Source organism: Pseudoliparis swirei, chromosome 15, assembly GCF_029220125.1.
Source record: "Pseudoliparis swirei isolate HS2019 ecotype Mariana Trench chromosome 15, NWPU_hadal_v1, whole genome shotgun sequence".
Taxonomy (NCBI): Eukaryota; Metazoa; Chordata; class Actinopteri; order Perciformes; family Liparidae; genus Pseudoliparis; species Pseudoliparis swirei.
Genome location: NC_079402.1, coordinates 21,569,350 through 21,583,215, shown reverse-complemented (window position 1 = coordinate 21,583,215; position 13,866 = coordinate 21,569,350). Strand labels below are relative to the sequence as shown.

The 13,866-nt window shown below is 49.5% G+C and overlaps 2 protein-coding genes across 3 annotated transcripts; one reads left to right on the top strand and one right to left on the bottom strand.

Moving 5' to 3' along the window:
• Positions 1 to 131: 131 nt before the first annotated feature.
• lmbrd2b (LMBR1 domain containing 2b) lies at positions 132 to 8,852 on the bottom strand. 2 transcript variants are annotated; one of them, XM_056433035.1, is made up of 18 exons: positions 8,708 to 8,852; positions 7,314 to 7,705; positions 7,120 to 7,232; positions 6,807 to 6,908; positions 5,045 to 5,212; positions 3,866 to 4,076; positions 3,715 to 3,789; positions 3,514 to 3,627; positions 3,251 to 3,434; positions 2,985 to 3,166; positions 2,773 to 2,906; positions 2,544 to 2,649; positions 2,343 to 2,440; positions 2,156 to 2,259; positions 1,957 to 2,003; positions 1,578 to 1,671; positions 1,366 to 1,492; positions 132 to 1,297 (listed from the first exon to the last, which is right to left on the bottom strand). In XM_056433035.1, exons 2-18 carry the CDS (start codon positions 7,485 to 7,487, stop codon positions 1,234 to 1,236), a joined length of 2,097 nt encoding a protein of 698 aa, XP_056289010.1. In that variant the 5' UTR covers positions 7,488 to 7,705; positions 8,708 to 8,852; the 3' UTR covers positions 132 to 1,233. The 2 variants fall into 2 exon arrangements, with proteins under 2 accessions (XP_056289010.1, XP_056289009.1); XM_056433034.1 differs by having other exon boundaries at positions 132 to 1,289.
• A 1,680-nt stretch (positions 8,853 to 10,532) lies between these two features.
• ppp1r3b (protein phosphatase 1, regulatory subunit 3B) lies at positions 10,533 to 12,859 on the top strand. The gene is made up of 2 exons (XM_056433036.1): positions 10,533 to 10,661; positions 11,831 to 12,859. Exon 2 carries the CDS (start codon positions 11,841 to 11,843, stop codon positions 12,705 to 12,707), a length of 867 nt encoding a protein of 288 aa, XP_056289011.1. The 5' UTR covers positions 10,533 to 10,661; positions 11,831 to 11,840; the 3' UTR covers positions 12,708 to 12,859.
• The last annotated feature ends 1,007 nt before the right edge of the window (positions 12,860 to 13,866 follow it).

Genomic DNA, 13,866 nt, shown 5'->3' with positions numbered 1-13,866 from the left:
TATATACAGTATATATTCTATATAAATCCATGTATAGTATATATATATATAAATAAATAAATGTACATTATATAAATATATAAATGTACATTATATAATTATATAAATGTATATGAGACAGAAACGAGACCTGCGTTTGCGACACGTTTTTATTGACATCACTGACAGCAGAACACACAATAATAATAATAATCTTTTCATAATTGACTACAACAAAGACACCAACACGTTATTTACTCCTCTGAGATCAATATATCCAGAACATAAATACTTCAGCAGAATGAGATCACAACAAGTCACCAATCAATACGTCACACCTCCTCCTTCATACAAAACATGAGCTCATATTCATCTGATCAATAACAGAGTATCTGATCAATAACAGAATATCTGATCAATAACAGAATATCTGATCAATAACAGTCGAGGAGCAGCAGAACCCGCCTGCAGGTTCTCTTAAAGGGCCAGCGCTGCTCTCACAGGCTCCTCCCCTTACACACTGGAGTCCTTCAGATGCACCAGTGACATTAACACAGTGACACCACTGGTATTGATCACGGGTATTGATCGGGTCTCCAGCTGAAACACGGGTCTGGCCCTTTCACTTCATTGTCTTTTCATATTTACACTTTATATTTGTTATGGCACATTGACCCAAAGTGGAGAAGTTAAAGTTCACAAAGTTCATGAGACAACGACGAAGCAACGACCTCTAATAATGAATAATCAGTGAGCTTTACTTTGAAAACCACCGCCTGGCCTCGGTGTTACACCTCATGAAGACGATTGATCAGATAAATACTTTAAATAATCTAAATAACATAAATATTAACATAGTAGTGTTCATGGAAATGGATCCACCATACTGGAGCTACTGGTGGTACTGGTGGTACTACTGGTAGCACTGGTACTGTACTGTACTGGTACTGGTGTTATCAGTTGAACTTAAAATAAATTCAGGCTGATGGTTTTCAAAATAAAAGCCGTATAATAAAGTGACAACATGAACTATTGGGTATTGATTAGATTGATCTGGGTTGATAACTCAGAATATTCAGGATTCCTGATCAGCCGTGAAGAGGAAGTTATTGATCATCAGAGAATAGATACATGGAGAGCTGTGAAGAGACGCCATGCAGATGTTCCTCCTGGAGCGGGACCATGCAGGAGGCACTTCCTGTTCACCTCCACTTCACCTCCACTTCCGGTTCACCTCCACTTCCTGTTCACGCCTCAGACGTCGTCGAATATCCGGCTCCGAGACGAGGACATGGACAGGTAGCGTCCTCCTGCGGGTCTGAGAGACAACATGTCAACACAGTGCTGTTGCCATGGCAACAGGAGCAGGAAGCGTCTACTCTCTACCTGCCAGGCTCCGCCTCCAGAGGGTCGTCGCTCCGAGTCTCCGCGCTGAAGTCCAGCGGCTCGGCGTCCTGCAGCAGCTCCACGCCGTCTCTCTCTGGGCGCGGCCCGGAGCGGCCATGTTGAGCCTCTGACAGGGACAGGGATCACGTTGTTGTTGTTGTTGTTGTTGTTAATGAGGGGAAGTAATGATCAATAAAGGAGCTTCTCCTCACGTCTGTCAGAGTAACTGGTTTCCTTCAACTCGTGACTCGACCGGCTCCTCGCAGACTGATCCTCCCTCTGGTGGCCATAGCGCTCCTTCCACTCCTAGAGGGGGGGGGAGAGGGAGGGAGAGAGAGAGAGAGGGAGTGAGTGAGACACAGAGAGAGAGAGAGAGGGAGTGAGAGACAGAGAGAGAGGAGGGGGGGGGGGGGAGAAAGACGGAGGGAGAGAGTGAGAGACAGAGAGAGAGTGAGGGGGGGGGAGAGAGAGAGGGAGGGAGGGAGAGAGAGGGAGGGGGGGGAGAGAGAGAGGGAGAGAAAGAGAGAGAGAGACACTTAGCAGAAGTCCAGGAGATGAAACTGTATTTTAAAGAGATGAAGCGTTTCTTACTCTCCGTCTGTTCTCTCCATCTTCGGTTCTCTGGCGCTTCCTCTTCTCTGTGGAAACAATGACCAGCAGTTAGTCTTCATCACCCAGAGTCTTCATCACCCAGTGTCTTCATCACTCAGTCTTCATCACCCAGTCTTCATCACTCAGTCTTCATCTCTCAGTCTTCATCACCCAGAGTCTTCATCACTCAGAGTCTTACCTCTGCGGATCAGCTCCTTGCCCTCGTCGATGAGGTCAGAGGTCATCTCACTGTCGCCCACAAACTGCTGGAAGCCTAGAAGGTTCAGGCAGCGAGTCCCCAGACTGCAGGAGGAGGAGAAGAGAGCTGAGGCCAACGCCGTGCATTCTGGGAGCTGAGGCTAACGCCGTGCATTCTGGGAGCTGACCTGAAGTAGGTGGCGATGCAGAGGATGACGATCAGCATGGGGTAGTAGATGTAGAAGCCGTTATCGATAAAGGAGAGGACACGCATGGAGCCCATGATCTGAAACAGGAGGGTGACACTCATCAGTCCACACGCACACACAGAGAGACCGCACGCACACACACACACACACACACACACACACAGAGAGACACACACTCACGGAGGTGTACGCCGTCTGCTCCTTCTGCTGGTGGGAGATGGTGGAGTCCATGTGGATCAGACCCAGGAAGTTGAGACACAGAGGAGGAGTCAGGCGGCAGAACAACCTGCAGGGAGTCAGAGAGTCACATCAAGGAGGCTCCTCCCCCTCAGACAACACTGAGGAGGCTCCTCCCCTCAGACCACACACAGAGTAGGCTCCTCCCCCTCAGGCCACCCACTCCACCCACATGCCGCTGAACTGCAGGCTGTAGGCGTCGGTCTGGTGGTGCGAGGCCAGGTAGTAGTAGTTGAAGACCCGGATGCGGAACACGGTGGAGTAGACGCAGGTGCACAGGAAGAAGATGGTGACGAAGCACGCCACCTGGTGGAGAGAGGGGTCAGTACGGGCAGCAGGTCGGGGCCGGGGCGAGGGGGGGGGGGGTCCAGCTGGAGGACTCACCTCGATGTACAGGTAGTTGTAGTCCCTCTCGGCCAGCTGGATGAACACGGCGAACAGGGACAGGACGGGCCGCGTGCTGAAGAAGGTGCACTCAGACCAGACCACCGCCACGCTGAACAGGGCCAGGACCACCGCCAGGACCCGGCAGAACCAGCACCGCAGGAGACACTCCCAGAACCACTCTGGGGACACGGGACGGGACACATGAGACATGAGGAGATGAGACATGAGGAGATGGACACTTGGGGACATGCACTCAGACCCACCTACAGTCGGCGTGTACAGGTACCGGCCGACCCAGCCGGCCGGCTCCGGGGACGGGAAGCTGTGGACGAACTGGCGGGTGGTGCTGGTCTCGTTCTTGGCCACGTCCTCCAGGTGGATGGCCTGCTGCAGGAGGATCTGCCACTGGACACAAGTCCTGTTGTGTCTCTGGACCGCATAGATCACCTGGACGCAGAGACACAGGTAAACCACCATGCATGGCGACATCGTTCCGGGGCGTCCCGCCGGGCCCGGACCCTCTCACCTGCTTGTGGAGCTTCACCAGACTCTTCTCGCTGGTGTAGGAGTTCTGCTTGTCGTCAAAGTCCTCGTAGTCGTCCATGTTGCGGCCCATCTTGTCCTGGTAGTCCACCGGACACTGAGGGGACACGCGGATCAGTACCACGGGGATCAGTACCACGGGGATCAGTACCATGGGGTCCAGCCGGCGAAGGACCTAGCTCACCTTCCTGAGGACGGTGTCGATGTACTTCCTCAGCGGGTGGTTGTACTTCACGGCCTCGCTGACCTTCCTCACCTCCTGCAACACAGCACAGTGAGCCTCAGACCTGCAGGAGACCCGAAGGAGACCTGCAGACCTGGGGTCCTCTGCTGACCTCCATGACGTCCTCCAGGTTCTCCTCCGCGTCCGCCTTCTCCGTCATCAGCTTGGAGGCCTTGAAGTAGGTCTTGACGAGCAGGTGTCCGCGGCGCGAGGCCTCCCAGTAGGACCGGGGGATCTCCACCAGGCCGTAGCCCAGCAGCAGCACCAGCAGGAACAGGCCCCAGGTGTTGGCCGCCGTGATCCCGATGGTCTGCAGCTCGTACCTGGATCACAGGAGCCCACATGAGGGGCATGAAGACTGGGTTCCTCCTGGGGGCGGGGGTCACCCCGTTTACCTGAGGGGGGACTCCGCTAAAGCAGACTCTCGTGGCCTCACACTCATCAGCCTCCAGGAGGACTGAGGGGAGGAGCTGTGGACCAGCTCTTTACCCCCTAAGACTTCTGGTCGGGTTTGGGGGGGGCAGGCCGGGTTTGGGGGTCACTGGGCGGTTAGAGCCGAGTATGAAGCAGCGGGATGAGAGTCAGCACCTCAAGATCTTAGACCATGGTGGTCTGAGGGAACCGGGGGACTCTTAGAGATAGAGTAAGGAGAGGAATTTCCCCATGGATCCCATGAGGTCTCATAAGGAGGTCTGGACCCTATAAGGAGGTCCGGACCCCCTGAGGAGGTCTCAGGAGGTCTGGACCCTATAAGGAGGTCTCAGGAGGTCTGGACCCTATAAGGAGGTCTCAGGAGGTCTGGACCCTATAAGGAGGTCCGGACCCCCTGAGGAGGTCTGGACCCTATAAGGAGGTCCGGACCCCCTGAGGAGGTCTCAGGAGGTATGGACCCTATAAGGAGGTCTCAGGAGGTCTGGACCCCATGAGGAGGTCTCAGAAGGTATGGACCCTATAAGGAGGTCTCAGGAGGGGGTCTGGACCCCCTGAGGAGGTCTCAGAAGGTCTGGACCCTATAAGGAGGTCCGGACCCCATGAGGAGGTCTCAGAAGGTATGGACCCTATAAGGAGGTCTCAGGAGGTCTGGACCCCATGAGGAGGTCTCAGAAGGTATGGACCCTATAAGGAGGTCTCAGGAGGTCTGGACCCCATGAGGAGGTCTCAGAAGGTATGGACCCTATAAGGAGGTCTCAGGAGGTCTGGACCCCATGAGGAGGTCTCAGGTCTGGACCCTATAAGGAGGTCTCAGGAGGGGGTCTGGACCCCCTGAGGAGGTCTCAGGAGGACCACTCACCAGGACAGGTGCCACTCGGGGTGAACGGCCACGTAGATGAGCAGCGAGCCGAAGAGCAGCAGGTAGGTCCCGTAGTAGATGGCGTTCTCGATCAGAGCCGTCTTGATCTTCCCGGTGATGGAGAATCCTCCAGAGCGAGCGTAGGACTGCATGAAGGGGAGCAGCAGCCTGGAGCACAGAGAAATACACAGATATATATATATATATATATATATTTAGGGCTGTCAGCGTTAACGCGTTAATCTATGCGATTAATTTGACCGCGATTAACGCACTAAAATATTTTAACGCTATTAACGCAACTTTGTTTACTTCCGGTGTCGTTGAAGTTGTTTCACTCCTCTGAGTGTCGAGCCGCGGCAGTCCGCCTCCTTCCTCCCGTCTGCTCCTCCATATTCACAGAGGAGCAGAGGGCGACGTGTCGGTGACGCGGGGCGGAAGGGAAAGGGGACTTTTTTTTTTCTTCTCCGCCCCGATGCGCGCACACACACGCCGGCATGGAGCTCTGCGGCGCGCGAGACGGAGAGAGAAGAGTGACCGACACTAGAGACAGAATGACATGCTGCTGTAGAGACGACCAACAACAGACGTTTAGTTTAATAAAGAACAAAGACGTCTCTAAGGAAAGAACCGTACATTACTTCTGCTGTAGAGACGACCAACAACAGACGTTTAGTTTAATAAAGAACAAAGACGTCTCTAAGGAAAGAACCGTACATTACTTCTGCTGTAGGCGACCAACAACAGACGTTTAGTTTAATAAAGAACAAAGACGTCTCTAAGGAAAGAACCGTACATTACTTCTGCTGTAGAGGCGACCAACAACAGACGTTTAGTTTAATAAAGAACAAAAACGTCTCTAAGGAAAGAACCGTACATTACTTCTGCTGGAGACGACCAACAACAGACGTTTAGTTTAATAAAGAACAAAGACGTCTCTAAGGAAAGAACCGTACATTACTTCTGCTGGAGAGACGACCAACAACAGACGTTTAGTTTAATAAAAGAACAAACACGTCTTGAAGGAAAGAACCGTACATTACTTCTGCTGTAGAGACGACCAACAACAGACGTTTAGTTTAATAAAGAACAAAGACGTCTTGAAGGAAAGAACCGTACATTACTTCTGCTGTAATCTGGCGCGATAGAGAACATGACAGGGGGGCGGGGCCTCACCCTGATAGAATGGTGGGGAAACACTGGGATGTGTCACATGCAAAAGACTTTAAAAGGTGAATTTACATTGTTTTGTAAAATCGAGAAAATGCCCCAGACTCCGGAGGGTTAGCGTGACATATGTGAATGTCAGTCAGTTTCCCAAGGCCACTGGTTCTGCTGTTCATGTTAAAGATGACAGGACCAATGGGGTCTCTAATACACCTTTTCTTACTAATCTGGATGTTTCACTGAAGAAACAATTTATCATCCATGATATTAAATACCTCGCTGGCACTTTATAGGTAGGAGCCTCTTTGAAAACACAGCTCTGTGGGAAGTTTAGTCTTTAAAAAAGAATACAATTAAACAAGTGTCTAAAATACACGCTGTCTGAAGGGATTACTCGTTCATTTAGAAGATTTAGTCTTTAGAAGAAAAAAACTTTTAATCGCGATTAATTAATTTCAAAATGTGGGTTTAATTAGTTAAATTTTTTTAATCGATTGACAGCCCTAATATATATATATATATATTTAAATATAAATATATACACATACATAATATACATAAATACACAGGTATACTTGGAGCAGCGTGGACGCACCAGGTGAGGCACTGAGACGTCCAGTACACGACCCTCCAGAACACGGGCATGATGCCATCTGGGATGTAGCTCCACGGCTTGTAGCAGGGCTTCAGCACGCTCCTAGAGGAGGAGAGGAGGAGAGGAGGAGGAGCAGGAGAATCATGGAGCTTCGTTAAGAACCTCCTCTTCAGGGGACCAACTTGTCTCTTCTGACTGAACCCTGAATGTTCAGGGTCAGGTTCACCTAAGATGCGTTCAGGGCCTCCTTCCTGAGGGGGACCGACCACACTCAGCCCGATGTCTCCTTTGACTCCTCCCCCTTCAGACTCACCTCTTGGTGGGCGTGGCGGTCGCGTTAGCCGGCGTGTGATTGGACGGAGCGAGGCCGGCGGTGGGAGCGGCGGCGTGGGCCTCTTGGTCGATCCTGCACTGCTTGTAGATGGTCTGAGGACAGAGAGACCCGGGTTAGGGGTCCTGGTCCAGACCCGTGGTCCAGAACCCCCCCCCCCCACCCCCGGTACCCACCGTGCTGACATCCAGCGGCAGGATGAAGACGATGAGGAAGCACAGGTACCAGGCCAGCAGCGTGCCGAACAGAACCATGCGCTGCTGCTTCCGGAAGTCTCCGTAGCGGTGCAGCAGGAACAGCGCCAGGAACAAGACCACCACGATCACCAGGCCCAGAGCGGCGCCGCTCATCACGCCACCAACCGGGCCGGGTCCTGGGAGACCGGACTGACCCTCACCCGGTCCGGGTCCTGGGAAACCGGACTGACCCTCACCCGGTCCGGGTCCTGTGAGACCGGACTGACCCAGAACCAGGTCTGGATCCTGTGAGACCGGACTGACCCAGAACCAGGTCTGGATCCTGTGAGACCGGACTGACCCTCACCCGGTCTGGGTCCTGGGATACCGGACTGACCCAGAAAGAGGAAACAGACGTTTACTTCCTGTTTGTCCGTCCAATCAGAAGCAGGTTATCCAGCTCGACTCTCTCTTAATGCACACTTTACTTTTTAAACATTTTAGAGTTATTAGTACTTTCAATTATTTATTTTAAAAACATTCCTAATTCGTGTTTTTGCTCCACGGGATATTGAACATGAGCCTCGGCCGTCAGCACGTGAATAATAATATGACCTCCTCACAGCTCTGGAGAGTATATAACTATATAAATGTATAAACACATAACCAGAAAACACCAAAGACCTCTGGGAGCCACGAACACTCATTACTGCATGTGAAACTGTGATGAAGATGATGATGAAGGTGATGAAGATGATGATGACAACAGGAACGCTTCTTCTAATTACTGCTGCTCTACATGGTAATGAGTTGTGATATTAGAAACGTGGGAGTGACCTGTAAACCATGAAAGGGTCTTTGTTGCTCTAAAGGGGGAGGAGCCAACGGGTCTTTGTTGCTCTAAAGTGGGAGGGGCCAAAGCAGCAAGACTCATTAAGGGACAAAGCTTTAAATGCCTGTCAGTGAGTCATAGTATTCATCCTGGTTGTATTTTAGATCACTACTTCCTGTTGTTACAGATTTAACGTGTTCACTTCTTTCTACCGTTCATCTGGATAAGTGCCCGCCCATGTTGTGAGACATTATATTACAGCTGAAGGCAGGCCGTTTACTTGCTTTCAGTGCAGTAAACGTCCTTCTCACTGCAGTAGTCTCTGAGTACTTCTAGTAATAATAATCAGAATAATAATAGAGTGTCAGCTGGTTTGTGGACACGTCACACATCAGCCTTAGAACAGGAAATAAAGGTTATTCATCACACTAGCTGCTGCTCTGTCCACGTGACCAGACCCACGTGACCAGAACCACGTCAGCTAGCTTCGTTAACATGACAGCTAGCTATCAGTTAGCTCATGTTTGCTAGCAAAACAAACGGCCGCCGCGCCGGCTCTCACCGTGTGAGACGCGTTTCTACACCGGGAGGCGTGAGCGGGACGTCCAGAGAACTCTCCGCGCGGCCGCTGCGTCTCTTCCGCCGAGCTTCACGGTGAAAACACCCGTTTCCTGCCGGATGAAGCACTGCTGACAACAGCAGGTACATCCGGGTATTCCAGCCGGGAGGAGAGGACGGGGACGCATGCGCAGTGGATTCTTTTGGCCACACCTTCTTCCCTTTTCAGGGTACATTACTGCCCCCCTCAGGATGGGAAAGGAATTACTACCATCACAGTTAATATTCTTATAAAATATACAGTATATACAGAATATATATTTATACAGATATACAGTATGTATAGAATATACAGTAGAAACACAATATAATGTATACAGACATACATCTATATATATATATTAATGTATGACATCAATCTTTATTTCCTTTATCAAAGGGACACAATCTGCCTCTTGATGATGAACTATCAGAGAGATTAGGTTTGTTTTTTACCGATTTGAACCCCCTCAGAATGAATTAACTAGTGATGGTATGATGACGAGCACCAGGTGGAGATGACCAAACACACTCTGACAACAGAAGGAGACAAAACGCTGCTCACTTGAACGCCCTGAACACCAGAAGAGTTCCTTCTGTGTCCACTGTTCATATCTACAGTATGTGGCACTTTGTTCTCCGGTCAAAGGGCTCACAGGTCAAAGGTCAGGGTCTGCTGTCGGCCTCCAGGTGGGCACCCGGCCTCAGTCAGTCACATGGTATATCGTGCATGATGTAAAGACGTGGCCGTCCTGAGCCTCACAGAGTTCACTGGTTCAGAGCTGGTCGATATTCCTGCTTCACACTCCTCACACACACATGTGGGGGCAGTCAGGGACGGGAGGCCTTATCAGAGACCTCTCACCTGTCCTCCTTCTCCTCTGACCCTCAACTAATATTGACATGATCAGCCGCCAGAAACCAGGCAGGTTGTTTCGCAGATGTGTTCAGTAGAAGCAGAAATAACTTTGTACCGATCAGAACTTCACATTTCACTTCATATTAATAAAACTGTTAAATCAATCATTAATACTACATTTAAAAAAGTCAAATGTATACAAGCTATTACATTATGAAGCTGTTAATACACTGTTTATTGTTTTTATTATTTTTATTATTTTATTCTATGTTTATTGTTTTTATTATTTTAATTGTTTTATTCTATGTTTATTGTTTTTATTATTTTAATTGTTTTATTCTTTGTTTATTGTTTTTATTATTTTTATTGTTTTATTCTTTGTTTATTGTTTTTATTATTTGTATTGTTTTATTCTATGTTAATTGTTTTTATTATTTTTATTGTTTTATTCTATGTTTATTGTTTTTATTGTTTTATTCTTTGTTTATTGTTTTTATTATTTTTATTGTTATATTCTATGTTTATTGTTTTTATTATTGTTGTATTGTTTTATTCTATGTTTATTGTTTTTATTATTTTTATTGTTTTTTTCTATGTCGTTGTTTATTTATAAATTATTTCACCAGGTCAAATTCCTCTTCCATTCAACGATTCTGATTCTGAATATTTTTAGTTCGAAATAAAAATTCTGACATAATAAGAAAAATATAAAATGACCAAATAACACTGAGACAGTCGAGAAGCAGTTTCTATGAAGCCGAGTTCATAATACAGACTAAAAGAAGAGAAACGGACCTGTAACCGGTCCTAATGACCGGACTACGTCACATTTCTGACCCAAAGGAACCTCTGTGCTCACGGGCTGAATGACAGGCAGGCCCCGCCCCCTAATCCCTAATCCCCCTCCTTCCCCATTGGCTAGGTGCAGCTGTTCACCTGCACTCCGTGTGAGGTTTGTGGCCGCGAGAGAAATATGTGAAAACAGGATTAGGATGTGAGGAGAGCTCGCGACCACCGCGGATCAAAGACAGGCCGCCGCCATGGCTGCAGCGCACTAAAGGTGAGCTGCAGGTACCGGGGAGCACGGACAGGTAACAGAGGATCACGGACAGGTGCGCAGTGCAGAGGAAGAGGAGGAAGAGGAGGACATGCTGGTCCGGTCAGGAGGAAGTTCGTGAAGCTGTTGAGTGATGGCGGCTTGTTCATGAAGTTTAAAGAGCAGGAGCAGCGGAGAAACCCGTTTATGTGGAGGAAGAGATGGAGAAAACTGTTAATGGGGAGGAAGAGGTGGAGAAAACCGTTTATGGGGAGGAAGAGGTGGAGAAAACCGTTTATGGGGAGGAAGAGGTGGAGAAACTGTTTATGGGGAGGAAGAGGTGGAGAAAACCGTTTATGGGGAGGAAGAGGTGGAGAAAACCGTTTATGGGGAGGAAGAGGTGGAGAAACTGTTTATGGGGAGGAAGAGGTGGAGAAAAAAGGTTATGGGGAGTAAGAGATGGAGAAAACTGTTTATGGGGAGAAAGAGGTAGAGAAAACAAGTTGTATTTCTATAATCAATGTCCACCTAGAAGATGAAGATGATGATGATGAACTGAGTTGAGACCGTTAGCATCTCGTCTCCTGTGGACAGTCACAGGAGGACACAAGAAGTCTGAGGTCAGAACATCAAAGGGTTTTATTCCAGCTCTACATAACAGGTAGCTCCAGGTAGCTAAATGTAGCTTTATGTAGCTCCAGGTAGCTAAATGTAGCTTTATGTAGCTCCAGGTAGCTAAATGTAGCTCCATGTAGCTCCAGGTAGCTCCAGGTAGCTAAATGTAGCTTTATGTAGCTCCAGGTAGCTAAATGTAGCTTTATGTAGCTCCATGTAGCTCCAGGTAGCTAAATGTAGCTTTATGTAGCTCCAGGTAGCTAAATGTAGCTCCAGGTAGCTAAATGTAGCTCCATGTAGCTCCATGTAGCTCCAGGTAGCTAAATGTAGCTTTATGTAGCTCCAGGTAGCTAAAAGTAGCTTTATGTAGCTCCAGGTAGCTAAATGTAGCTTTATGTAGCTCCAGGTAACTGTGTAGCTTTATGTAGCCCCATGTAACTCTGTGTAGCTCTCTGTAACTCTCTGTGGCTCCAGGTAGCTTCTGTTATCTCTTATTTGCCTTCCAAGTCTCTGTAAATGTATTTAACTCGTTTAAAAAGGAGCAGCGCTCTAACCGCTCCACGTCGTCTCTGTTCCAGAGTCCTCCACATGGCCGTCCCTCTGTCCCTGTCCCAGGAGGAGTTTGTGTACAGGTTGTCTCCTCAAACGGGCAAAGCGGCTCTGAGCTCCTGCCTGAGGCTGCAGCGCTCCCGCTGCGTGGACGAGCCGGCCCCCGAGGACGGGCCGGCCCCCAGGAAGGACTCGGGGAATGCCAAGAAGCAGGTGACCTTCGCCGACCACCGAGGGTTGTCGCTCACCAAAGTGAAGACGTTCTCTCGGTTCGGTGACCTGATCGACGTCCCTCTGAACATCCGGGAGCTGCTCCGCTCCGCTCTGTCCCTCGTCTCCGAGGAGGACCGGCTGGTGCTGGACTTCGCTCCGCCCTCCTCGGACTATCTGCACTTCCGCAAGAGCCTGGAGAGGAACTCTGTGTGCCTGGAGCACTGCGTGCTGAAGGAGCGCGCTCTGGCGGGAACCGTGAAGGTAAAAAACGTGTCCTTCCAGAAGGCTGTGAAGCTGCGGCTGACGTCCGACGGCTGGCGGAGCCACCGGGACGTGAGCTGCCAGTACGTGAAGGACTCGTACCCGACGGCCCACAGCGACACCTTCTCCTTCAGCGCCGCGCTACCGGACACGCTCCGGCCTCACGAGCGCGTGGAGTTCGCCGTCTGCTACGAGGTCTGTGGGCGCGAGTACTGGGACAGCAACCAGGGGGGCAACTACCGGACCGCCTGGGCCTCCTCCAGGGGGGCCCCGCAGGCGACCTGCGGGGGGGCCCCGCAGACCGCCTGCAGCCGGCTCACAGACTCCTTTGACTGTGGGATTCATTTTGACAGCTACGGAAGCCCCACGTGCTCACACGGCCCCGACTGGCCGAGCTACGCGGGCTGCGAGAACACGGGCCCCTACTACTGAACGCTCAAGGGCCGAGCACCTGGGGGGCCGAGCACCTGGGGGCCGAATCCAATGAAGAACCGTTTGCACCTTTTTAAAACGATGTTTGTTATTAAAATCATTTCTGAAGTCATGTGATCATGTTTTAGTCAATAAACTAGTCTAAAGTCAAACATCTGAACTTGTTGTCGTTATTTACTGTTTGTTGTTGTTGTTTAATCTTAAACTGGGTTAAAGAAACATTTTGTTTTATTTGGGAAAGTTAACAAAATACAAATGACAACAAGGACACTTTAATATTTATGAAGAGAAACTATGTCTGTAGAACTGGACTCTGCTGCTGGTCCTGGACTCTGTTGCTGGTAACTAATGAATCCATGCCACTTGAAACCAGGTTGTGTTGTTGGTCCTCAGAAGATCAGTTGAAGGCCCTTTGTCTCCTGTGTCCTCCTACACCTGTCCCACTACATCCTTATACTGGTGTCCTACTACACCTGTCCCACTTCACCTGTCCTTACACTGGTGTTGGGACAGGTGCTTTTGCGCATGTGAGGATGAAGCTGGTGATAAGGAAGAAGATGAAGAAGACTCTTCACAGGTTATGGATCAATGAAGAACTTTGTTGTTCATTTGCACGTCTCGTCCTGAGGATGGAGACAGAGTCCTGAGACGAGCTCATGACCCCACGAGGTAAAGTTTATTCATAGACGTGTATCTGTATATATAAATATATGTATATTTATATATAAATATACATATGTATATACCTATTTATATATATTCATGTTCGTATAAACATACAGAGTAAGTGTAAAGTCTGATGCGTTTATTTAAATGTGTATCACTCTGAAAAAGTTTTAAACCATAAATTTTTTTTTTTAACATTGATTTCTGCTCATTTGTATCAACTCAGAACAATCACCTCCACCCCCTCCTCCTCCTCCTCCTCTCCACGCAGCAGAAGGGAGGAGGAGGAGGAGGGACCACAGATCTGACGCAGTGTGAGCCTCTCTCCCCTCACTTCGCTCCAGGAAGGAGACCCAGCGGCTTGACACCCAGCGGCTCGACACGGAGCTCCAGAGACGGCGCGCGGAGCGATGAGGCCCGTGAAGGACGCACTTACCCCGCGGCGCCGCGCCTCGCTTTGGGCATCGAACCCGCGGTTGTGAGCGTGTCTGTG